The 25,011-nt window shown below is 47.1% G+C and overlaps 7 protein-coding genes and 3 non-coding genes across 10 annotated transcripts; 6 read left to right on the top strand and 4 right to left on the bottom strand.

The window, feature by feature from the left end:
- The first annotated feature begins 141 nt into the window (after window positions 1-141).
- On the top strand, window positions 142-664 carry LOC145335798 (histone H2B type 1-M-like). The gene has a single exon (XM_080181529.1). It carries the CDS (start codon window positions 216-218, stop codon window positions 591-593), a length of 378 nt encoding a protein of 125 aa, XP_080037655.1. The 5' UTR covers window positions 142-215; the 3' UTR covers window positions 594-664.
- Window positions 665-1,597: 933 nt separating this feature from the next.
- On the top strand, window positions 1,598-2,352 carry LOC145335954 (histone H2A.J). The gene has a single exon (XM_080181686.1). It carries the CDS (start codon window positions 1,868-1,870, stop codon window positions 2,255-2,257), a length of 390 nt encoding a protein of 129 aa, XP_080037812.1. The 5' UTR covers window positions 1,598-1,867; the 3' UTR covers window positions 2,258-2,352.
- Window positions 2,353-3,919: 1,567 nt separating this feature from the next.
- trnal-uaa (transfer RNA leucine (anticodon UAA)) lies at window positions 3,920-4,002 on the top strand. Its single transcript has one exon. It is a non-coding gene; the product is annotated as a tRNA-Leu (tRNA).
- Window positions 4,003-6,946: 2,944 nt separating this feature from the next.
- On the bottom strand, window positions 6,947-7,018 carry trnam-cau (transfer RNA methionine (anticodon CAU)). Its single transcript has one exon. It is a non-coding gene; the product is annotated as a tRNA-Met (tRNA).
- A 1,832-nt stretch (window positions 7,019-8,850) lies between these two features.
- On the top strand, window positions 8,851-18,164 carry LOC145335952 (uncharacterized). The gene is made up of 3 exons (XM_080181684.1): window positions 8,851-8,956; window positions 9,784-9,972; window positions 14,811-18,164. The coding sequence occupies exon 3, from the start codon at window positions 15,036-15,038 to the stop codon at window positions 15,897-15,899; it is 864 nt and encodes a 287-aa protein (XP_080037810.1). The 5' UTR covers window positions 8,851-8,956; window positions 9,784-9,972; window positions 14,811-15,035; the 3' UTR covers window positions 15,900-18,164.
- Window positions 18,165-18,167: 3 nt separating this feature from the next.
- LOC145335953 (histone H2A.J) lies at window positions 18,168-19,222 on the top strand. The gene has a single exon (XM_080181685.1). It carries the CDS (start codon window positions 18,737-18,739, stop codon window positions 19,124-19,126), a length of 390 nt encoding a protein of 129 aa, XP_080037811.1. The 5' UTR covers window positions 18,168-18,736; the 3' UTR covers window positions 19,127-19,222.
- A 664-nt stretch (window positions 19,223-19,886) lies between these two features.
- On the bottom strand, window positions 19,887-20,297 carry LOC145335867 (histone H3). Its single transcript, XM_080181597.1, has one exon. It carries the CDS (start codon window positions 20,295-20,297, stop codon window positions 19,887-19,889), a length of 411 nt encoding a protein of 136 aa, XP_080037723.1.
- A 1,335-nt stretch (window positions 20,298-21,632) lies between these two features.
- On the bottom strand, window positions 21,633-21,944 carry LOC145335915 (histone H4). Its single transcript, XM_080181647.1, has one exon. It carries the CDS (start codon window positions 21,942-21,944, stop codon window positions 21,633-21,635), a length of 312 nt encoding a protein of 103 aa, XP_080037773.1.
- A 635-nt stretch (window positions 21,945-22,579) lies between these two features.
- trnal-cag (transfer RNA leucine (anticodon CAG)) lies at window positions 22,580-22,662 on the top strand. Its single transcript has one exon. It is a non-coding gene; the product is annotated as a tRNA-Leu (tRNA).
- Window positions 22,663-23,239: 577 nt separating this feature from the next.
- Window positions 23,240-23,962, bottom strand: LOC145335893 (histone H1-like). The gene has a single exon (XM_080181626.1). It carries the CDS (start codon window positions 23,927-23,929, stop codon window positions 23,240-23,242), a length of 690 nt encoding a protein of 229 aa, XP_080037752.1. The 5' UTR covers window positions 23,930-23,962.
- Between the last annotated feature and the right edge of the window lie 1,049 nt (window positions 23,963-25,011).

Raw genomic sequence — 25,011 nt, 5'->3', positions numbered from 1 at the left:
AACTGAGAGAGTTTGTGGGTTTGAGCAGCAACCAATGTGATTGGGTATCTACACTAACCAATCAGAGACAGGATGACGAATTGCCATCAGTGTGAATGAACCAATGGGAACAGGGCTTGCAGCCATCCTTCATTAGCATAGGCCTGTGCTTTGGTCTATAAAAGAGGAGTTCCGGGCCCCATTCAGTGATTGTGTGTCTGAAATTCACTGGGAGGATGGTGGATGAGAAGAAAGCGCCGGTTTCCAAGAAGGGAGCCAAGAAAGCGCAGAAAAAGCTGCCGGCAAAGGGCGGCAAGAAGAGGAAAAGATCTCGGAAGGAGAGTTACTCCATCTACATCTACAAAGTGATGAAGCAGGTTCACCCCGACACCGGCATCTCCTCCAAGGCCATGAGCATCATGAACTCGTTCGTCAATGATATTTTCGAGCGCATCGCGGGTGAGGCTTCCCGCCTGGCCCATTACAACAAGCGCAGCACCATCAGCTCCCGGGAGATCCAGACCGCCGTGCGCCTGCTGCTGCCCGGGGAACTGGCCAAGCACGCCGTGTCGGAAGGGACAAAGGCGGTGACCAAGTACACCAGCTCCAAGTAAAACTCCCCAATGGACTGAGAAACCCCCCAAAACACAACGGCTCTTTTCAGAGCCACCCACAATCTCTGTGAAAAAGCTGTATCATTACTTTAGCTTCAATGATTACAACGCAGCGTCTTGCACAATAATAATTGTTATATTTTCCGATTATCAATGATAAATACGGAGTAATGTAAATCAAACGCCCGGTGGATCATTGGGTCTGAGTAACAATGCTTAAAATTAATTAACTGCTACCTGCCCTTCTCTGGGTTTAGATCTCAGACGCGTTGATATTCGGTCCCTTTCTCCGGCTTTAGAGAGAGAGTTAATGGAACAAATGTGTCAGAATCATCGAAACCCTACAATGCAGAGGCCATTCGGCCTATCGAGTTTGTACCGACATCAATCCCTCACCCATCCTCATAACCCGACATATTTCCCCTGTTCATCCCTCTGATACTGGGGGGCAAATCCAATCGACTCAAACCCGCATGTCTTTGGGCTGTGGGAAGAAAGCGGAGCGCCCGCAGGAAAACCCAGGCAGACACGGGAAGAATGTGCAGACTCCACTCAGTTTCCAGTTCTGTTTCAGTTTGGTCTCAATAATCGATCAGTTTATTCCCTATAAACCCCAGTTGTGCAGGATCCCTCAGTCTGGAGGAATATGGGGAACAGTCCGTCCGTTTGCAGAACGATGAAACTTCCTGGCGGCTGGTTGGAGAGTTTTAAAAAGGGCCGAAAAAACCCCGAATGGATCCCGGATTCTAAAAGCAACTCGGGATAAAATGGTGCAAACAGACTGATGTTTCAAAAAGGTTTGTTTTTAGTTAATTATTGATGGGATTTTGTATTTCTTGATTGAGAAATATATTTGCGAACTTTCCAAAAATAAATTTATTTTCGGCTCGTTTTCAGATAAACCCAGAGTGAAAATGAGAAACTGCCGGATCCAGGTTAACTCTAGACTGGGGAAGGAGAGAAAGGGAGATTCTCCATTCCCGATCAGAATAATTTCCCAAAGGGATTTGTTCTTTTCCCCTTTGGGGACTTTTCCAATTTGAAATGAAATCGGTGGGAAGCTGAGAATTTGGGCTTTTCCGCCCTCACTCCGTGGAGGCTCCGGATTGGTCAGTTCAGCAGATTTCTGATTGGTCATATGGACAAGATGCTGAGAGGTAGCAACAAAGTGACCAATCAGCAATGTGGGCCCTCCATTCCTCCCGGAGCTAGAAGAGAAGCGAAAGGGAGTGGATTTCAGCATTCTTTGTGAAAGGCTTTGGGAGATTGGGGAAATGTCTGGAAGAGGAAAGAGCAGCGGGAAAGTTCGGGCCAAGGCCAAGTCTCGCTCCTCCCGGGCTGGACTGCAGTTCCCGGTGGGCCGTGTTCACAGGCTCCTGAGAAAGGGCAACTATGCTGAGCGTGTGGGTGCCGGAGCCCCGGTCTATCTGGCTGCTGTGCTCGAGTATCTGACCGCTGAAATCCTGGAGCTGGCCGGGAACGCGGCCCGGGACAACAAGAAGACCCGCATCATCCCCAGACACCTGCAGCTGGCCGTCCGCAACGACGAGGAGCTCAACAAGCTGCTGGGAGGGGTGACCATCGCTCAGGGCGGGGTGCTGCCTAATATCCAGGCCGTGCTGCTGCCCAAGAAAACCTCCGCCGTCTCCAGCAAGAGCAAGTGAAGCGGCCATTCTTTCATCTGATAACCCAAAGGCTCTTTTCAGAGCCACTCACTTTATCTGGAAAAGGGCGGCCTGGTGTCTATCGGTCAGATTCTGCACTGCTATTCACAGTCCAGCTGTTTCCCGCTTTGTTCTATCAATCCCTGTATCCATTATTGATACAGGTGTTTTAATACATGTAAATTCATGCCATTTATTGAAAAAAAAACCTTGTACACAAGTTAGAAACATCATTTCCAGCACCATGTCTGAGGTAATTAATTAAATACAAGTACACAATTACCCCAGAGTGAGAAACAGCATCAAAGATTCATGGCTGAAAAACACCCCAAACACAACGGCTCTTTTCAGAGCCCCCCCACAATCTCTGAAAAAGCTGCGCCATCTTTTCCCTTATTGAGTTAATGAGAAATCTCTTTCTGGAGGATAGAGATTTGTCCCGTTACAGGATGCTGTGAATGGGACTTCATACCCGCCCCTTACACACACTCTCACATTGAAGGGACAATCAAACTGAACTGAGAGCGGATTATAAACCCCAGTCTGGGATTTGTCACGGACAATGAGGAGAAACACCACATCGGAAGGTAATTCTTTAGGTTCAGTGATAACTATATTCACAGTTTGGTAACAGCGGAACTAAATTCATAAGATTATTTGTTCGTTATTTCGGGTGATCTGGGAGCCGCTCCGGGAACAGAGTAAAGGCGGGAATGAAGAGGTTATTCTCGGGCTGATCTGTTTGTTCCACAGTTTTCCCAGAGGACGGAATCAGTGAGATTTGTACACACACAGGACCTGAGTCCATTGCAGCGCTTTAAGATCCGCTTCCCCCCCGGGCCCTCCCTATTCTCCGGACACAAAGCTGCCTGTCCCACCGGCGGGATAGGGCCGGGGATTCTCTCCACACTTCCCATTGGAACTTTCCCGGCCGCTTTCAGGGGAGAGGATCAGAAATCAGCCGTTTCTCTCTGTCCCTGTGAAGCCTGTGTGAAGGGGGTTGGTTGGGAATCTCTCTGTTTCTGCTTTTCCACTGAGCTGAGATTTGCTCGGTTTTAAATTGCTGAGCGGGGTCTGATTCCCGCCGGTTCCAGATAAGAGATTGAGAAATTCAAACTGTTCCTAAAATAGCGGCAGGATTCAGTGAGGGGAAAATACAATAAACAGATGAGAAAGTGTGAGATTGAAATAGTTTCCTGAACATTAAGGCGTTCGGTTATTTTGTATTTTTCCTGCACTGAAATTGGCGGGTTTTTCCCATTTGAAAATGTAAACCAATCAAAACCTCCCATTTCTACTCCCTCGCTTTGTGATTGGTTAAGAATTGGATAGAAACAAGAGTGACCAATCAGAGCTGGAGTCTGGCTGCAGCCTCACAAACCGCTCCCAATGATTATTAATAGAGATGAAACTGCCCCAATCTGGATTGGAGTTATTCAATGGACTTTGTTTCCACAGAGAAATATTTGAAGAAATCAGATGTTTCCTCCACACAAGTTCCAGGGGAGAGTGTCGCCAGCTCCTTCTCACACACAGTCCGAGCTCAGAGACACAGACAGCTCATCACTTCCACAGTCTCCGAGAACACAAATCATTTCAGAGGCACATTTTCAATCCAACAGGAATGACAGCCGCTGTGTCCCGATTATGTCCAGTTCTCGTACCAGGGTGGCCGAGTGGTTAAGGCGTTGGACTTAAGATCCAATGGACATATGTCCGCGTGGGTTCGAACCCCACTCCTGGTAGAAGGATTTTTAACACTGCATTCTGCACCCTCTCCCCTCCTTCTCCCCTATATATTGTGTGAATGGTTTGCTTGATCTGTATAGCACGCAGGAAACCAGAGTTTTCACAGCTTAATATTGCATGTCCCAATAAGAAATCAAATTAAAATCAGTACCGCTGATCGGGGATCCATAAATCCCAGTCCAAACTATTATCAGACCATCACTGTGTCAATCCCACAATAGAGCAGTTTTAACTCCAAATTAAATATCTGATGAAACGGTATTTCGGTTCAATGTCACACAATTAACCTTCATAAGGTACTTTGACATTCGAGTTAAATCCCAGTCATATCACCCACATCAGGGGTTTGGAAGTGGCTGTACTAATCCCCATAGTGTATTCTCACAAATACATTAGATACAAATGTGAAATTCAATCTGAGATTGAGATATTCTGACAGTGAGTATAACCTGAGATACAAACTCAGATTCCAGTTGAAAACTCTCTCTGATTATGAAACTAAAAGTTACATTTTCAATTTGATGACTATGAAATGACCCATAAATTATAAACTAATCCTAACCCCTCACTCACACTGAGTCAGATGGAAGACACTGTACCAATTCCAGACTGAGTTCCATTTTACATTCATGTCAAAATTCTTACTCAGAATCAGACTGAGTGTCACAGACCAAATCAATGTGAATAACCTGAGTGAAACTTGTATAACAATCCAGTATCAGATTGAAGGATACATTATCTTGCACAATTGTGTTCAGATTTAATGCTGGGCTGAAACTCACTCACATTGTTTGCTGAAAACATACTGCATCAGTGGCCTGTTTCTGTGTTGGAAAATGATTTGGAATTAATCCAAATTGATAACTTGTCCCAGAGATTGAAGGTTATTTAATTAATCCCATACTCACACTAAATCCCAAAGACAGATAAATAAGAGAATAGTTCTGAATCACATATTCAGCATCAACAGCTGAAAAATCCAGGTTGCTTCCTGCACTCACTCACAGGAGCTGAGTCTGAGTGATATGAAATAAATCACACACACCAAATGTATCACTGAGAGATTTGGAAACAACCAAAGGCTCACACAGACTAATGGATACAAATGGAAGATTAGATAGAGAGAGACGTGGGTGAAAAATCCCAAATGAAACTCGCAGTTTTAGCAGCATCATAGACTTATACACAGAATTAATTCCACTGATAGCTACAGCATGAAGCTGATGTTCTACAAACAGGGAAATTAAAGCACATGTTCCACAAACAGCCCCAGGGGATTTAATGTTACGGATGGTTCCCACAGTTACATAAAATGCTCACAGACAAAGAAGCCATTGGCAGATCTAGACTCATCCAACCCACACACTTTATAAGAGTCTGACAGATACATATAACTGACCCCCTCAGAAACAACACCAGACAAATTCAAATACAGAATGGAACCAGATACTTAAACATGTGAATTGATTGCAAAACCAATTGTGTGTCTTGGACAGCCCAAAGCTACGGGGGTGTGGTGAAACATGAGGACAAATCCTATCATATCCACCACCAGGCAGGTCGCAACTGCACAAATAATAGCAAATTACTGCAGATGCTGGAATCTGAAACTAAAAGAGAAAATGCTGGAAAATCTCAGCAGGTGTGGCAGCATCTGTAAGATGTCAAAAGACTTTGACAAAGGGTCATCTGGACTCGAAATGTCAGCTCTTTTCTCTCCTTATAGATGCTGCCAAACCTACAGAGATTTTCTCATTTTGTTGTTACTGCACAATGTGATTCTGCAATGGGGCAACACTTACTAAATAATCCTGATTCTGCTCAGAATTACATTGACAATATGATCAGAAGAGCAGAGTTTTTTTTTAAAGTGACCTCCTCTTTAAGACAGAGGTGAGGAGGAACCTTTTTGATCAGTTGATTTTTTTTTACTTTCTGCATTCATGGGATTAGGGCATCACAGGCTCGGCCGGGATTTATTGCCCGTCCATAATTGCCCTGGGATAGGCAGCGCTGAACTGCAATCTTCAACTGCTGTCACCAATGTCATGTAGGTACACACACAGTGCGGTTTGGAGGTGGTTGGGGGAGAGGAGGGGGGTGGTGGGTGGCTGTTGGGGAGTGAGAAGACCTACTGGCACTGAAGGAATGGCAATATATTTCCAAGTCCTGACGGTGAGTGGTTTGGAGGGAGATTTCTAATTGGTGTTGTTCTGATGTGTCTGCTGCCCTTTTCCTCTAGGCCACAGTCATGGTGGGTTTGGAAGATGTTGTCAAATGAGCCTTTGTGAATTCAGGCAATGCATTTTGTAGAAGGTACACACTGCTGCCCCTGTCTGTCAGTGGTAATATAAGCAGACTTGTGACTAATAAATAATCTTTAATTTTAACTTTTGGTGGAGGGAGCGACTCTTTGTGGATGGGAAGCGAATGAAATCAGATACTTTGTACTGGGTGGTGTCAAACTTGTTGGAGCTGCATTCACCCAGGCAAGTTACATCTGGAAAACAGGTACTCCGGGTTCCCTCCACAGTCCAAAGACGTGCAGGCCGGGCGGATTGGCCATGCTAGATTACCCTTTGTGTGGTTAAAACAAAGTGAAGGTTAGGTAGATTAGCGGGGTGGGTGTGTGGGACTCTAACTATAGGGCATGGATGGGATGCCCTGTCGGAGATTCGGTGCAATTTAAATGGGCCGAATGGCCTCCTTCACAATTGAAGGGGTTATGTGACTTTTGGTCTTTTGACTGTGTCAGAACTGCCCTGATAATAAAAGGGGGAAAGACGTGTTTGTAGCCTTTACATCAGTGAGCTTGTGGCAGATTAGATTGTCTATTGTCAGCGAGAGTTGATGAAGATAACTGTGTCCTGGAAAAAAATAGCAGAGTTACTTTTGGGGAGCAGAGAAATGATCTTTTTAAACTGATCCTGAAAATGTAAATAGCAGAGAATGGTTTCGATCCATCGACCTCTGGGTTATGGGCCCAGCACGCTTCCGCTGCGCCACTCTGCTACAAGATAATAGGTTCCTGTTTATTATTGTTGTGCAGTATCAGGACAAAATTTTACTGTCGTATTGCAGTTTAATGACGGCAAATATGCTCCGCCTGGCGGCACAATTCCACTGTCTAACACACAAAGAATGGAACACACACAAAAGCAGCGCCAGATTGTCAGGAGACAGAAGATCTTTCACAGGCAAAGCAGAATGGACCGATTGCTCATTTGTGTAAACTGTTCATGAAAAGATCAGGCGTGATTTTATTGAATGGAGGAACAGGCTCGAGAGGACAAATGGCCGACTCCTACTCCAAGCTTTTATGTTCTTAGATTCTTCTTTGGATCCAATACTATTTAATTTATTTTGTTATCCATGATTGGGCCACTTTTCCAGTTATGTTTACGTGCCAGAAAGGAATGTATAACTCTTTAATTGCAGACACCTCTGCCTTAAAAAAATAGCCATTTCTTATCCACCGTCATGCCATTGAATGGATCTATTAATCCATAATCTATTTTAGCAAACACACCACTCATACCTTCCTAGTTTACTTTATTAAGATTTAGGATGCTATTTCAGGATTGGACTTGTTTCACGTTTATGGACTGATGGTAGCTGTTCCACAAAGCAGCCAGTTAATCAGTCACATTGTTAGTAGTGAAATTTTGCAAAAAATATAATGTTGAAAAAGTTATTTCTGCTGCTTGTAGACACTGAACTGTAAGGAGAGATAATACAATATTCCATTCAAAAACTTATGATATTTCTTCCCTTTCCTCAGCCAATCCTCTCACTGTTCTGTGGCTGGCAGGGCTCTCAAGTGTGTCTCTCCCCTGTCCCACACTTGGAACATTTTCAATCACTCCACAAGGATGAGTAATTTCTGATAAGAGTTTCTAGTCACCTGCCATTTTCATTCTGCATCTTACTTTCACACAGATCATTCTGTCCTCGGTCTTTCCTGGTATTCAGACCTCCTCTCCTCCATTCAGGTTTTTCTACCTTTATACATCTGGTAATTGTCCCTTTCAACTGTGTGACTAAATCTTATTATTTAATGCATGTGTGGTTCAATTGATCACAGACATTCTATTTCCTTTTTTTTCACATGAGCCCCTCTGATCTCCATTTGCCTCTAATGCATTACATTTATAACTTCCACCATTCTGATGAAAAGATGTTGATCTGAAATCTTTGCCATTAACTTTGTTCGTCTCAGCAGCAGCTCACTTGTTACATAATTGCAGAACTTTGAAATTAAATTCATACTTCCTGCATTCATACTGTCTGAACTCGGGAATCAGGTTGAGAGAAGTTTGGAGAGAATGGATTAAAATCATGATTGGTTTCAATAGAGTAAATGTAAATAAAATGTTTCCATGAAACAACGGCACAAGTTTGTTGTGAATGGTATAAAATAAGAAATAAGAACGTCAGGGAACACATTTGTCGTTGGGCAGTAAAGTTGCTGTGATCCTGAACATGATGCCTGTTATCGAAGCCAATTGGGATGAAAAGTAAAAGTTAAAATACCATTGGACAAATAAGGATAGAAATACATTTTGAGGCTGTAATTTAGATAAGAGGAAGTATTGTACTGAACGGAGGGGAAATCTCGTTCAGAGTTTAAATATATTTTATGTTCTGTTTTATTCAATGTAATGGAGGCCTGGAGAACCCAGGATTCAGCGCGCGAGTGAATACGGTCTATCTCATTCAGATTGGTCCGCACGGCGCAGGCGCCATTAGGCCGCGTCCCCTAGTCCCGTCTGTCAGCGCGGAGCATGCGCGGTGCGGCTCCCGAAAGCTGAACGGGGCCGCGCGCAGCCGCAGTAACACCGAGTCAGAGGCGCCCGGGGCCCGGCGGAGGTGCGGGGAGGGAGCCGGGGGAGCGGCACCATGAAGCGGATGGTGCAGCGAGGCCATCCTCACCGCCCCATATGGAACAGTGTGAGTGAGAGGAAACAGAGAGGAGTGGGTAATGGGTGTGTTTCAGACTGGAGGAAGGTTTCCAGTGGAGTTCCCCAGGGCTCGGTGTTAGGAGCCCTGCTCTTCCTGATATATATTAATGACACACACCTTGGTGTACAGGACACAAGCTCAACATTTCCACACGCCCCCAAACCTGGAGGCATTGGCAACTGTGAGGAGGAAAGTGGGAAACTCCCAAAGGACACAGGCAGCTTGGTGGAATGGGAGACAAGTGGCAGTGGGGAAAGTTCCAGCACCCATTGCCCCGCGGCTGCCCCTGGGGATCATGCCCACTCTCAGTGCCCGGGCAAGGCAGTGTGTTGGATAGAGCACTTTCTGGGGCGCAGAGAATTGTTTTCATTCATGTGATATGTGTGTCACTGGCTTGGCCAATATTTATTGCACTAATTACCCTTGAACTGAGTGCTTGTTAGGCCGTTTCAGAGGGGATTTAAGAGCCAAAAACACACTGTGGGTCTAGAGTCACAGGTAACAACAGTTAATGTGGGTGTATTTCCTTCCCTAAAGGGGTATCAGTGAAGCAAATGGGTTTTTTACAACATTGCCATCATTAGATCTTTAATTCCAGGTTTTAATTGATCTCAAATTACACACTCTGCTGTGGTGATATTCAGGTCCCATTGAATTGCCCCTGGATCTCTGGGTCATTAGACCAGTGACAATATCACTAGGACATTACCTCCTCACATGGGAACTGCAGCCGCCATTGACAGATATCAGCAAGTAGTTTATTGTGGGTTTATTGTCAGTGAGCTGAAACATGAACTCTGTTTCTCTCTCCACAGATGCTGCCTGACCTGTTGTGTATTCCAGAATGTTCTCCTTGTTTCAGATGTCCAGTGTCCACATGATTTCACCTGTGAATTATTGCAGCTGTTGCTCAGAAAACTGAGGCCTGATATAGACAAATTAAGAGCCATTTTGAATCAGGCTGGATGTTGGTTTTGGAAATCAGTCCCTCAGTTTCTGTGAAGGTAAGTTTTTTGTTTGGATGACTTTGGTTTGTAGAAGCAGGAGAAATGGATGGCTTTAATTCTGGGTACATTTGAGAGCATCAGGTCCAAACACTTCTGATCAAAGATTATTAACTGTGATCATTCTGTACAATTACAGAAACATTGCAAACTTGCACACAATAAGTGCTGGACAGAGAATCAATTCCACATTCATATCCAGTATCAGACTGAATTAATTCCACACTGAAAAAACTGTAACAGGGACTGACAGAAAAAGGGTTAGTTCCACACACACAATACCAGAATATAAGGAGAAGGAGCAGGAGAAGGCCATTCAGCCCATCAGGCCTGTTCTGCCATTCAGTAAGATCATAGCTGATCTGATTGTGGCCTCAACTCCACTTCAGTGCCTGTCCCCAAAACCCTTGATTCTTTTGTGTCTCAAAAATCTATCGAACTCTAGACTGAATCTATTGAATGACAAAAAATGGAATTTAATGTTGGCAAGTGTGAGGTGGTCCACTTTGGTAGGAAGAATGGTAGGAAGGACTATTACTTACGGGGCGAAAAACTGCAGCAGGCGACGGTGCAGAGGGACCTCGGGGTCCTTGTGCATGAGTCGCAAAAACCCAGCTTGCAGGTGCAGCAGGTGGTCAGGAAGGCGAATGGGATGCTGGCCTTCATAGCGAGGGGGATTGAATATAAAAGTAGGGAGGTCTTGCTGCAGCTGTATAGGGCATTGGTGAGGCCGCAGCTGGAGTACTGTGTGCAGTCTTGGGCGCCGCACCTGCGCAAAGATATTTTGGCCTTGGAGGGAGTGCAGAGGAGGTTTACTAGGCTGATACCGGAGTTGAGGGGGATGAACTATGAGGAGAGGCTGAATAAACTGGGCTTGTACTCGTTAGAGTTTAGAAGAATGAGGGGAGATCTCATTGAGACGTATAAGATGATGAATGGGATGGATAGGATAGAGGTGGAGAGGCTCTTCCCGCACAAAAAAGACAGTAGGACTAGGGGGCACAGCCTCAAGATAAAGGAGGGGGGGCGGTTTAGAATGGAGTTGAGGAGGAACTTCTTCACTCAAAGGGTGGTGAATCTCTGGAATTCTCTGCCCGTTGAAGTGGTGGAGGCTGCCTCGCTAAATATTTTTAAGACGCGGCTTGATGGGTTTTTGATAAGAGAGGGGATTAAGGGTTATGGGGAGAGGGCGGGAAAGTGGAACTGAGCAGCGACAGATCAGCCATGATCTTATTGAACGGCGGGGCAGGCTCGAAGGGCGAGATGGCCTACTCCTGCTCCTATTTCTTATGTTCTTATGTTCTAAAAACTAAGGGTCCCTTTAGAGAAGTAATTCCTCCTAATCGCCATCTTAAATTGGAGGTGCTTTATCTTTAACCTGTGCCTCCAGTTCTAGTTTCCCCCTATAAATGGCAACATCCCCCTCAGCATCTACACTGTCAAGCCCCTGAGAATCTTATATGTTTTAGTACAATCCTCTCTCATTCTTCTCCACTGAAAATTGGCCAGACTTGTTTAATTTTTCCTCATAAAATAACTCCTTCATCTCAGGAATCAGGCACCACTCGCTACTGTTTGCTAAGCTGATCGTGACCCATTTCCATACACTAACAGACCCTGACACAGTCATTATTCTCGGATGATTGAGTCAATTCCACACCTACATACGGTAACAGAGATTGACAGAGTTAATGTCACACTGCAGTAAAGGATAGAGAACACTTAATTTCAGTGTCACATACAAATCAGAGATGAACAGAGAGTTAATGCCCCATTCACACACAGTAACAGAGAATTACAGATACAGAAGTAAGTCGATATGCACACATACTAACAGAGATGGACAGAAAGGTAAAGGCTAAATTCAGCCCAGTCCCAGATGGCCATAGGCTGTTCTCCCCTTTCATGAATAACCCCAGCTGGTACAGGAATTGAACCCACACTGTTGGAGTTACTCTGCGTCACAGCCCCACTGTCCAGCCAACTGAGCCAATCAACCCCCAGAATAGGACAGAGAGGTAATTGCACATTGAAACACAGGAACAGAGACTGGCTAATCGAGTTAACTCCACACTCACTTGCACTCATAGAGGCTGACACATCAGAGAATTAATTCCATCCTCAAATAAACTGACAGGAAGAAATTTACTGCAATTCCAATGAAACACAGTAACAGAGGCTGACAGAGAGTGAATGGTGCTCTCGTACAGATTGACAGCAGGAATGAGTTAACTCCATATACAGTAACAGAGATGGACAGATACAGAGTTAATTTCACACACTCACACTATAACTCACACACTCACTTGAAGAATTCTTCTGACCTGAATCATACGGCCTCTTCATTGTTTCATTATATTTTCTATAATCCTCATCATCCAAGGAGCCCGGGCTTTGGTTCCCCTCCCTTTCACCCTGATCAGAATGTACTGAGTCTATACCTGAAATATCTCCTGAAAGATCACCCATCACTGTTACAGTTTTTCCTGTCAGATTTTGGCTCCATTTGACCCTGGCTCAATCCCAGCTCCTCCCATTGAAGTTAGGCCTCTTCCAATTCAAAAGTGTTACTTTAGATTGTTCCTTGCTAATATCAAGCTTGTGTTACAATGATCACTGTTACTCAAGTGACCACCCACTAATACGTGGATCATGTGGCAACATTCCTGTCAGTCTGTGTGAAAATGCAGTTAATTCTACATCTGCAATGCATGATCTGCCTGCAGATTTGCTGCTCTATTTCTTTCTCACCACACCTCCCTTTTTCCTATGTGGCTATTTGTGTTTCTAACTCATCAACCTTATTCACCACACTGTCCCATGTGCCACCAAGGTTGCTGGCATAGTGGACAGTAAAGAAGGTTATCTAGGATTGCAACAGGGCTGATGAATGACAGATAGAGTTTAATTTAGATAAATGCGAGGCGATGCATTTTGGTAGATCAAACCATGGCAGGACTTGGTCAGTTAATGGTAGGTACTGGGGAGAGTTATACAACAGAGATTAAAGGGTACAGGTTCATAGTTCCTTGAAAGTGGAGTCACAGGTGGACAGAATGATGAAGAAGGCGTTCAGCATTCCTGGTTTCATTGGTCAGAACATTGAATACAGGATTTGGGACGTCTTGTTGAAGTTGTTACAAAACGTTGATCAGGCTACACTTGGAATACTGTGTACAGTTTTGGTCACCCAATTATAGAAAGGGTATTATTAAACAAGACAGAGTCCAGAAAAGATTTACTGGAATGCTACTTGGACTTGATGGTTTGAGTTATAAGGAGAGATATACAGGGATATTTTTCTCTGGAAGGCTTAGGGGTGATGTTACAGAGGTCTATGAAATAATGAGGGGCATAGAGCAGGTGGATAGTCAATATATTTTCCCAAAGGCAGAGGTTTAAGGTGAGAGGGGAGAGATCCAAAAGGGTCTGGAGGAGCAATTTTTTCACACAGTGTGGTGAGTGTCTGGAACAAGCTGCCAGAGGTAGTAGCAGAGGAGGTTGCCCATCCAGGCAAGTCGCTCTCCTTGGGTTGGCCTTTGAGAACGCTGCTCTGACATCTGCAATGGTGACCTTAGATACAAGTTCATCCGAGGCTTCCAGAGCGGAGGGCGTACTCTCACTGAGCTCTTTCTCAAAATGGGCACAGAATGCATTGAGCTCAATTGCAATGCATTGAGCATTGAGCCGGTGATTTTATTTCCTTCTCTAGATATTCCCCTTTTCTACTTCTATATAGTGGTGCCCATCCCCCTGCCAGGTTAGTGCAGACCCTCCCCATCCACACGAGTGACCCTCCCCATGAGGACACAGGGGCATTGAGAACAGAATCATACAAGTTACACTGAGCCTTTAGAAAGCTCTGATTGGTTCACAGCTGGAGGATTGAGTCCAGTTCTGCTCAGCACACTTGAGGAAACGTGTGAGGATCATTCAGTGGGTGCAGAGGAGATTGACCAGAATGGTTTCAGCAATGAGGGGGTTTTAGCCACAAAGTTGTGTTGGCGAAGCTGGGGTTGATCTTTTTTGGAGTAAAGCAGATTGAGGGGGAGATCTGATCGAGGTGGACAGGATTATGGCAGGTGTGGATCAGGTAGACAAAGAAAACTGATGCCGTTCACTGATAGTACACGGACTAGGGGACACAGGGTGAAGGTTTTGGGAAGAGACAGAGAGAGGATGTGTGGGAGAACTTTTCATGCAGCGAATAACAACCTGGAAGTTGCTGCCTCTGAGGGTGGAAGCAGAGACAATGAATCATTTCAAAGAGGAATTTGGATGGACATTTGAGGGAAATAAACTTGTCAGGCTATGGGGATAGAGCAGGGGAATGGGACTGACTGGATTGTTGTATGGAGAAGCCAGCATGGACTGGATGTGGTGAACTGTCTCCTTGTGCACTGTAATGATTCTAGTTCCAGTCTCCCCTGGTTTGTTGTAATTGGACAGTGAAGATTGGAAACAGAGGCAGACAGACAGGATGTGGGGAGTTAGACAAAGAGCAGCTCTCGCAGGCACCGGGTGAGAACGAGGATGGACACGTTTTAAACAGAGACTGTTTGGTTTTGATTACTATCTGGTTAATCACACCGGAGCAATGAATGGAAATTCGAACGTTATCCCATTCATGGAGCAGTGCAGGGTTTCAGTTCTATCTGAATGTCATTGAATTGTCATAGCGCCTACCCCCACTGATCATACTTCTCGTACAGACACTGAGGACTGCAGTCACACATTGACAATGTTTGTATCACTGGGTTTCCTTTGTGACTGTTCATTATGATTATGTACTGAGATTTATAAATTACTGAAACTGCTCTTTTAAATTTATTTGCGAGATTAGAGATCCTCTGACCTCGGAAGGAAGACCCTGACCTGCAGTGACCCGGAGAACCCGAACACGTGGACCCAGCCGTGACCCCAGAGACCCCGTCCGCCAACCGGCCTTCAACCTGTCCACACCGGAGTGTGGTGTGAACACCCTCCGAACTGGAACCGCAGCCCGACAGTGACCCGGAACTCCCCACCACTCAGACCCGACTGCCGAGGCAGGACCCGTGACCATGGCAACAAATCCTCCACCCACACACCAACCAAAGCGCAAACAGGACCCAGCTACACCCTCGATACCACAGACTAAACACCGTCTGGCAGGCAGGACAGGGAGCAGCCACCCCAGGAAGCGGGGGAAACGCGCAGGCCTGCAGGTGAGACTCAAACAATGTGGTTCCAAGACCCCCCTCCCCAGCTCACTCCTGGCAAATGTTCAATCTCTGCAAAACAATCTCGATGAACTGAAAACCAGACTCACTTTTCAAAGGGAACTGAGAGACTGCTGTGTGCTGTGTTTCACAGAGACACAGATCACACCTGCTTCACCGGGCAGTGTCGTACAACCACAGGGCTTCTCCGTCCACCGAATGGACCTTACAGCAGCCTCAAATCAGGCTCGCGCAGGTAGCGTCTGCCTTCTAATCAACACCTCTTGGTGCTCCGATGTCACAACACTGGCGAGTTTCTGCTCCCCGGACCTAGAATATCTGACGCTGAAATGCTGCCCCGATAACCTTCCGCAGGAGTTCACCTCTGTTATCCTGACAGCAGTTTACATTCCACCCCAGGCAGACGTGAAGGTCGCGCTGGATGAAATATCTACCGCCACAAACGGCCTTGAGACAAAATATCCCGAGGCCTTGTTCATCCAGGCCGGGGACTTCAACCAGACCAATCTCAAGAGTGTCCTACCAAAGTACTACCAACATGTCACCTGTCCCACCAGAGGCACAAACATCCTCGAGCACTGCTACACAAAAATCAAACATGCCGACCATTCTATCGCCCACCCAAACTTTGGCAAATCAGATCACAAGGCCGTGCTCCTGCTCCCAGCTTCCAGGCAAAAAACTGAAGCAGGAGAATCCGATTAAAGAAAGTCCGGCATTGTTGGTCTGCGGAATGGGATGATCTCCTACATGACTGCTTCGAGTCAATGGCTGGTCAATATTTAAAAACTCAGCAAGCACCCTGAATGTTTACTTCACCACAATAACTGACTTCATTAGTATTGCATAGAAGACTGAGCCAAAGGAGCAAATCCATGTGTTTCCCGACCGGAAAGTGTGGATGAACAGGGATATTCACTGCTTCCTGAAGTCCAGCTCCAAAGCATTTCCAGTCAGGGGACCCTGAACTGGAACAAATCCAGATGTGATCTACAGAGAACCATCACAGCTGCCAAGTGCCAGTACCGGACCAAGCTCGAGTCCCAGGCTCGCCACATGGACTCCCACCGTTTGTGGGAAGGTCTGAAAGACACAACAGGTTACCAGATGAAGGTGTGTAGAATTGCCAGTGACGATGCCCCCCTCCCTGATGAGCTCAATGCATTCTATGCCTGTTTTGAGGATGCCCTCCACTCTGAAAGCCTTGGCTGAACCTGTATCCGAGGTCACCATCACAGACTTCAGATCAGCCGCATTGAAAGTCATCCTGCGGAAAGCGACTGGCCCGGATGGGGTACAGGGACAGGCACTCAGATCCTGCTTGGAGCAGCTGGCGGGGGTATTCACAGACATCTTTAACCTCTCCTCACACCAATCTGAGGTCCCTACAGGCTTCAAGAAGATGACCATCATCCCTGTAGCAAAGATAAGCCAGGCAGCGAGCCTCCATGACTATTGCCTGGTAGCTCTGACATCCATCATTATGAGGTGCTTCGAAAGGTTAGTCATGGCACGGATCAACTCCAGCCTCCCAGATTGCCTGGATCCACTACAGTTCACCTACTGCCGCAACAGATCCACAGTAGATGCCGTCTCCCTGACCGTATACTCAACCCTGGAACACCTGGATAACAAAGACACATGTCAGATTCCCATTTATTGATTCCAGCTCAGCCTTCAACACCATTATTCCTACAAAACCCATCTTCAAACTCCATGGCCGAGGGCTTGGCTCCTCCCTCTGTGACGGCATCCTAGATTTCCTAACCCACAGACCACAATGAGTAAAGATTGGCAACGACACCGCCTCCACAATTATCCTCAACACCAGTGCCTCACAAGGCTGTGTCCTCAACCCCTTACGATGCTCCTTATACACTTCTGACTGTGTGGCCAAATTCTGCTTCAACTCTATTTTCAAGTTTGCTGATGATACCACCATCGTGGATTGGATCTCAAAAAATGATGAGACGGACTACAGGAATGAGATAGAGAATCTGGTAAATTAGTGTGACGACAATAATCTCTTCCTCAATGTCACCCAAACAAAGGGGATTGTCATTAACTTCAGGAAGTACAGTAGAGGACATGCGCCTGTCTACATCAATGGGGATGAAATGGAAATTGTTGAGAGCTTCAGGTTTCTATGTGTCGAGATCATCAATGACTTATCCTGGTCCTTCCACGCTGACTCTATAGTTAAGTAAGACCGCTAAGTTCACAGGAGGCTAAGGAAATTCAGCATTTCTGCTATGACTCTCACCAAGTTTTACAGATGCACTGTAGATAATACCCTTTCCAGATATATCACAGCTCGGTCTGGCTCCTGCTCTTAACAAGACCACCTTAAACTACAAACAGTTCTTATAGTAGCCCAGTCCATCACAGAAAGCAGCCTCCCCTCCATTGCCTCCATCTGCACTTCCCATCACATCAGAAAAGCAGCAGCATAATCAAAGCCCCCACACACCCCGGACATTCTCTCTTCCACCTTCTTCCAACAGGAATAAGACACAAAAGTCTGAGATCATGTACCAACCAACTCAATCTTCTCTGCTGCCATCAGACTTTTGAATGGACCTACTTTATATTGATCTTTCACTACAGACGAGTTATGAATGTAACACTACAGTCTGCACTCTGTCATTCCTCTCTCCCCATGTACTCTCTGAATGGTATGCTTTGCTTGTATAAGGCACAAGAAACAATACTTTTCACTGTATACCAATACATGTGACAACAGTAAATCAAATTGAAACAGGGCCTGTGTATTATTCCCTCACCTGTAATTGGGTTACAATGAGTCAATTATTCCTGACAGGCAAATCATTGAATCAATCCAGGTTAGTTTGAAGTTTCCTCCCCTGAGTTACAATGAACAGTGAGCTCCTCACACACAGTATGTATGTTCTCTATCAGAGTGCATCAGTTTCACAGTCTCAGGCAGCAGAACTGGTGCAGAAACATTTTCAATCCCACAATCAGAGCAGAACAGACAGACATTGTTTCCTTGTCACCCCCAACTCAGTCCCACTGACAGGAAGATGCATAAATCCCAGTCCAAATTCCCAGCCCCTATCTGGGACACACACTGATTATTATAAGGATCTGTAGAAATTGGTACAAACTGAGTCTGAGGGACTGGATCGGGCTCCCTGTTTCCAGTGAAGGACACTGGGTTCTGATTGAAGACTAAACGGGAGTGTTTTCCTTCTGGGAATGCTGTGAACAGGGATGGATTCCCGCCCGGGACAGTTAGAAAGCGCTAGGAGGATTTGTTCTTTTCCCCTTTGGGGACTTTTCCAATTTGAAATGAAATCGGTGGGAAGCTGAGAATTTGGGCTTTTCCGCCCTCACTCCGTGGAGGCTCCGGATTGGTCAGTTCAGCAGATTTCTGATTGGTCATATGGACAAGATGCTGAGAGGTAGCAACAAAGTGACCAATCAGCAATGTGGGCCCTCCATTCCTCCCGGAGCTAGAAGAGAAGCGAAAGGGAGTGGATTTCAGCATTCTTTGTGAAAGGCTTTGGGAGATTGGGGAAATGTCTGGAAGAGGAAAGAGCAGCGGGAAAGTTCGGGCCAAGGCCAAGTCTCGCTCCTCCCGGGCTGGACTGCAGTTCCCGGTGGGCCGTGTTCACAGGCTCCTGAGAAAGGGCAACTATGCTGAGCGTGTGGGTGCCGGAGCCCCGGTCTATCTGGCTGCTGTGCTCGAGTATCTGACCGCTGAAATCCTGGAGCTGGCCGGGAACGCGGCCCGGGACAACAAGAAGACCCGCATCATCCCCAGACACCTGCAGCTGGCCGTCCGCAACGACGAGGAGCTCAACAAGCTGCTGGGAGGGGTGACCATCGCTCAGGGCGGGGTGCTGCCTAATATCCAGGCCGTGCTGCTGCCCAAGAAAACCTCCGCCGTCTCCAGCAAGAGCAAGTGAAGCGGCCATTCTTTCATCTGATAACCCAAAGGCTCTTTTCAGAGCCACTCACTTTATCTGGAAAAGGGCGGCCTGGTGTCTATCGGTCAGATTCTGCACTGCTATTCACAGTCCAGCTGTTTCCCGCTTTGTTCTATCAATCCCTACTATTGACACATAGAATATTTTAATACAAGTTTCTGCTGTTTATTGGGGAAACCGTCCCAGTGAACTGAAATGATCCGATTTCCAATATAATTGTTTAAAGTGCGACAGTCTGTGAGGACAGTCATCTGCAGCCCATCAGTTTTCAAAGCCAGTCATTGTATCTGGAAAAGTGTTAATTATTGTCTGTCCGAATGTACAAGTGTTTCTGTAATGGTGATATCGGTGTGAGGGGGTTACTGTTTGAGACATGTTTCATATTCTGACCCTGACTGACACAATTCTCAATCCTCACTCCAAACACGTGCGGAGAAAGTGGATTTGCGGAATTATTCCTCGGAAACTGAAATGATGGCAGGTTTAATAAAACCACTTTAAAATTAAATTGCGGTAGAATTGTCAACGGGATGGTTTTGGCTGTAATCATCAAAGGATTGGAGAGAGTTCAATGTAACGGAGAGTTAATTGTAAGATGGAGAGGTTTCAGAGTCCTGGGAAGATTCTGTGCCGGGAATTGAAAGACTAGATTGGTTAACAGGAGATGGCAGCTCTTTCATGTGTCGAGTTGGTGGCTCTGAAAAGAGCCGTTGTTGTTCTTGGTGCTGAAGCCGGGGTTTTAGGCGCGTTCCCCGCGGATGCGGCGGGCCAGCTGGATGTCTTTGGGCATGATGGTGACTCGCTTGGCGTGGATGGCGCACAGGTTGGTGTCCTCAAAGAGCCCCACCAGGTAAGCCTCGCTGGCCTCCTGCAGGGCCATGACGGCCGAGCTCTGGAAGCGCAGGTCTGTCTTGAAGTCCTGAGCGATCTCTCGCACCAGGCGCTGGAAGGGCAGTTTGCGGATCAGCAGCTCGGTGGATTTCTGGTAGCGGCGGATCTCCCTCAGAGCCACAGTGCCGGGTCTGTAGCGATGAGGCTTCTTCACTCCGCCCGTGGCTGGAGCGCTCTTCCGGGCCGCTTTGGTAGCCAGCTGTTTGCGAGGAGCTTTCCCTCCGGTCGATTTGCGCGCTGTCTGCTTGGTCCTGGCCATTTTCTGAGCGGATTCAGCACAATCTGAGACACACAGACTCTTAATCCAGAGTCTGCGCTGCAGCCGCCTTTTTAAACTGTGTGAGGAACCGCCCCCCCAGCGGGAATTGGCCCAGGAAGTTTCAATCAAACTCTGAGCAGGGAATGAATGTCTGGAACTCAGGTTCTGATCGCCTCACTTGTTTTCTTCACCGCCCCTTCCAGAAATTACTCCATTTTCTGTGCAGGAAATAACGGTTTGTATAAAATAAGACTTCATTCCGTCCTTAATTACCAGAAACATTGAAGATTTGAAATCCATCTCCCTCCACTTGGTCTTTTAGACCCTTTCCCCGCTCTCTGGGCTGTTCATTCCCAGAATCTCCCGCTGTTCCACTCGATCCCTGTCCCTTCCCTCTCCAGCCCATTCAGATTTCCCCTCCGTCTGTGGCTTGTGCCGCTTTCAGGGGAAAGGATGAGAAATCTGTGTCTTCTCTGTGTCCCCCTGAAGCCGGTGTGAAAGGGATTGAGTCTGTTGTTTGTTACAGAGAGTGAATTCATATTTGTCCCGTTTGACATTCCTGAATGGAGCCGTTTGCCGCGGACAAATGTTCACAAATGAAAGCTCTTTGTAAAATAATCTTACAGCAGAATATTAATAGAGATGTTATTCTTGTTGAGAAGTTAAGAATTTGTCTCCATTCCCTTTCCCGCGCTGAAATTGGCGCCATTTCCCCCCATTCAAAATTCCTGCCGGTTGACAGTCGAAGCCAATGATTGGCTCAATGTTCACATTCGATGCTGTGCGATTGGTTCCGATGCGGAGAGGATGGCCAATCAGAAGCAGGCTGGGGGTTGGAGCGGCTCAAACTGCGGGAATTGCGGGTTTTGTGAATGACTGAGCGGAAACTCAGCAGTTTCCCAAAGCCTGTCAGCTTCAGTGCAGGAAACAACCGTCTGGGGGGCAAATAGCATCACAACTGGCACTGGTTCCAGTGAACGATTCACCGGCTGCTGCTCCTAAACTCCCGCTATTCCAGAGAAAGCTTTTAGAAACTCTATCCAAACACTGAGTGATTAGACAGGGAGTGAGGTGGCCTTTCACTCAGGGCACATGTCAACTGGGGGCTGCTGAGACAATCCACTGAAACATTTCAACAACAATCCTGCTCCAAATGAAATGTTCAATTGGGTGATTTCCCGGCACCGGAACCTAAACAAAGCAAAGCTGCATCTCAAACACTGAGCCGCCTGTCCCAGCTCCCCCCTGTCCCCAGGTCACTGCTCTCTCTGTGAGGCGGTGAGTGGCTCTGAAAAGAGCCTTTGTTGTGTGTTGGCTGGAAAAGGGTCCAGTTGTTCAGCCGCCGAATCCATAGAGAGTGCGGCCCTGGCGTTTCAGAGCGTACACCACATCCATGGCAGTGACCGTCTTGCGCTTGGCGTGTTCAGTGTAGGTGACCGCATCCCTGATCACATTCTCCAGGAAAACCTTCAGCACCCCGCGAGTCTCCTCATAGATCAAGCCCGAGATCCGCTTGACCCCGCCACGGCGAGCCAGGCGGCGGATTGCTGGTTTGGTGATGCCCTGGATATTATCACGGAGCACTTTGCGGTGCCGCTTGGCTCCGCCTTTCCCCAGTCCTTTGCCTCCTTTCCCTCTGCCAGACATGATGGATTCTTCACTCAGATCACTGCCCAATCTGAGAGAGAGGAACTCTTTCAGGCTCCTTTTATACAGGCCGCCCCGACCTGACTGAGAAAGGCGGAGTGAGAGCAGAGAGGGGGGAGGAGACAGAGTGAAGATTCAACCCAGAGCGGGAGGGAGGAGAGAGCCGGCCTGACACACACACACACACACACACACACACACAGAACGGCCCCTGATCTTTCAGCTCCACCTCCAGTTTCTGCAACCGCCAATTTCAACCCGTTTATTAAGAATGGAAACGAAAGCCAGCTCCCCACACAAACCCTTCCAGAGCCGCCCTTCACACTCAAGAGTTTCCACAAACCCGGAGCTTTGAAATCTGGAATCGAAACAGAAAATGCTGCAAATAATCCGGCAGCTTTTGTGAAGAGAGAGAGAGAGACAGAGTTAAGGTTTCGGGTGGTGACTTTGTCCTTTTGTGTTTTTAAACCTGCTCCTGTTATAATTCCCAGTCAGTAATATTCCCACCCAAACACAGTCTATTCTATAGCTAGAAACTCCCTCAGTAACATCCTCACCCACATCCGCTTCCAGCTGTTTCCAAACACTTTATTGAAGCTGTTTGGGGGAAATCTCCCTGTGTTAAAGTGAAGGGAGTCAGGATGGCCGAGCGGTCTAAGGCGCTGCGTTCAGGTCGCAGTCTCCTCTGGAGGCGTGGGTTCGAATCCCACTCCTGACACTGACTTTTGGGCTGAGAACTGCCGTCTCCCAGCGCCAGGAACCTGGGTTCGATTCCCGGCTGAGGTCACTGTCTGGGTGGAGTTTCCACATTCTCCCTGGGCTCCCTCCGGGTGCTCCGGTTTCCCCCCGGTGTGTGTGAGGTTGATTGGCCCATGCTGATATGTCCCGGAGTGTCAGGGGGGAAGTAGGGTCAATAAATAGGGGAATGGGGGATCCGGATTGTGGGTCGGTGCAGACTCGATGGGCCGATTGGCCTCCCTGCAGGGATTGGATTAAAAATGAGTGGGGAGTGCGGTGTTTCGCCGCCAGTGTTCCTGTCTCACACTGAATCTACCAGACAGCTTTATTCTGAGAGAAAGTGGCGATTGAACAAATGTGAAATTCTCAATGAAATTCAGCATCTGCAGTTGTTTTGCTTTAGTCTGAATTTGAAATGATCTCTATTGAGAATGAGCCGGGCCCCGCGGGACAGGAATCATTTTCTTGTGAGATCAGCTCTTTCCTGAGAGATGTGGGTGGCTCTGAGAAGAGCCTTTGGGGGGTTTCAGAGGTTTCCAATTTGCTCTCGGGTTGTTTCACTTCTTTCCTGAGGCTTTCTTCGCTTTTGCTGCTTTCCCTTTGGGATTGGCCTTCGCTTTACTCACTTTTTTGACCGACTTTCCGCCCGTGACATTCTTCACAGGAGACTTTTTCTTCAGGGCTGCTTTCTTCAGCGCCTTTTTTGGAGTTGCCGCCTTCTTGCTGCTTGTTTTCTTCACTGGAGTTTTCTTCACTGGAGTTTTCTTCACTGGAGTTTTCTTCACTGGAGTTTTCTTCACTGGAGTTTTCTTGGCTGCGGGTTTCTTGGCGGCGGCTTTCTTTCTTGTCACCTTCTTGGCCGCTGTTTTCTTCACGAAAGATTTCTTGCCTGTGGCTTTCTTCACCTTCTTTCCCATTTTGCCCGGCCTTTCCCTCTTAGCCAGTTTGAAGGAGCCGGAGGCGCCCTGTCCCTTTGTCTGCACCAGAGAGCCTTTCTCCACCTTCCTCTTGATAGTTAACCTGATCTGGGAGCCGCGCTTCCCCACATCCACTCCGCTGCCGGCCAAAGCTTTCTTGATGGCGGCCAGGGACATCCCCTTGCGATCGCTGCAAGCCGCCACCACCTTGAGGATCTGCTCGCCTAACTTGGGAGCGGCAGATCGGGGAGCCGCCTTCTTCTTCCTGGGAGACTTCACCTGAGCGGGAGCGGCTGGAGGAGCCGTTTGGGCGGCTGCAGTTTCAGTCATATCCGAGAGTGGCTGGAAAATCTGGGCCAGGAGAGTCAGAACTGGATCCGGAATGAAACCAGTGGTGGCGGCACAGAGCAACTTAAAGGCAGAGAGCGGACGGAGCAGAGACAAGCTGCTGTCAGCTCCCGGCTCCTCCAGCCTCTCTGTGTTTCTCTCTCCTCACAAACTCTCCCATTCCAATCAAATTCCGCCTCTCCACACATCCAGCTCACACCCTTCATGTCTCTGACACTCCAATGTTTGCTGTTGAAAAGGTTTCACTCGAACTGAGGACTCCGTTTTCCACTGAAACCCGTTTTCCTGCTGCACTGATCCCGCTCTCACACGCGATAGCTGACATGTTCTCTACTTTTCCACTCAAATCTTCGACTTAGCGAAACAATTGCCTTGAAATCTCCCTCTGGGGCTCAGCAAGGGGATTAGGGGGAATCTTTGATTGAAAAATGGTTTTATTTTCCACAAGAGAGACTCGGAGATCTCATGATCAGAACAGACACACAAACACAGTTGGATTAGTCTGACCCGCCCGCTCCTTTCATACACTCTTCCACAATATTCACATCGACACATTCACAGGACAAAACTTTCACCCAGTGGAAGGTCCCAGGACGGAATTTCTCCTCCTTCCGGCCTTTGCTCCGGATTCCAGGGGATTAGTTAGAGTTTTTCACCTCAGTAACTGTTAAACACTCTGAGGACCGCTCCCCGCAGATTGTCTTTCAATTCATTCATGGAATGTGGGTGTCTCTGCCTGGGTCAGCATTTATTACCCATCCCTAATTACCCTTGGGAAGGTGGGGGTGAGCTGCCTTCTGGAACCGCTGCAGTCCATGTGGTGAAGAGCCACATCTGTTAACCAGATTCCGCGGCAAGAACCAATTCTATTTTTATTTTCAGTTATTATAGTGATTCCAGACATCACTGTGTTTGTTTAGGGTGAAAATACAAATTATCTGCTCTCGGAGTCTCTAGATTTCCTGTTTTATTTGTTTCTCCGGCACTGACAGGTAACAGTAAATCACAACCTCACCAACCAGTGACAGCCAGTTAAATAACCATCCCACACTCGCTGATAATGG

The sequence above is a fragment of the Carcharhinus amblyrhynchos genome, unplaced genomic scaffold (genome assembly GCF_965287045.1).
Source record: "Carcharhinus amblyrhynchos unplaced genomic scaffold, sCarAmb.v2.hapA scaffold_42, whole genome shotgun sequence".
Classification (NCBI taxonomy): domain Eukaryota; kingdom Metazoa; phylum Chordata; class Chondrichthyes; order Carcharhiniformes; family Carcharhinidae; genus Carcharhinus; species Carcharhinus amblyrhynchos.
The sequence above is the reverse complement of the archived record's forward strand: the minus strand, read 5'-3'. Positions and strand labels throughout refer to the sequence as shown.

Excerpts from the sequence above, each read along its gene's own strand:
- LOC145335954 (XM_080181686.1), top strand. The coding sequence starts at position 1,868 with ATGTCTGGAAGAGGAAAGAGCAGCGGGAAAGTTCGGGCCAAGGCCAAG.
- LOC145335952 (XM_080181684.1), top strand. The coding sequence starts at position 15,036 with ATGGCAACAAATCCTCCACCCACACACCAACCAAAGCGCAAACAGGAC.
- LOC145335798 (XM_080181529.1), top strand. The coding sequence starts at position 216 with ATGGTGGATGAGAAGAAAGCGCCGGTTTCCAAGAAGGGAGCCAAGAAA.
- LOC145335915 (XM_080181647.1), bottom strand. The coding sequence starts at position 21,944 with ATGTCTGGCAGAGGGAAAGGAGGCAAAGGACTGGGGAAAGGCGGAGCC.
- LOC145335893 (XM_080181626.1), bottom strand. The coding sequence starts at position 23,929 with ATGACTGAAACTGCAGCCGCCCAAACGGCTCCTCCAGCCGCTCCCGCT.
- LOC145335867 (XM_080181597.1), bottom strand. The coding sequence starts at position 20,297 with ATGGCCAGGACCAAGCAGACAGCGCGCAAATCGACCGGAGGGAAAGCT.
- LOC145335953 (XM_080181685.1), top strand. The coding sequence starts at position 18,737 with ATGTCTGGAAGAGGAAAGAGCAGCGGGAAAGTTCGGGCCAAGGCCAAG.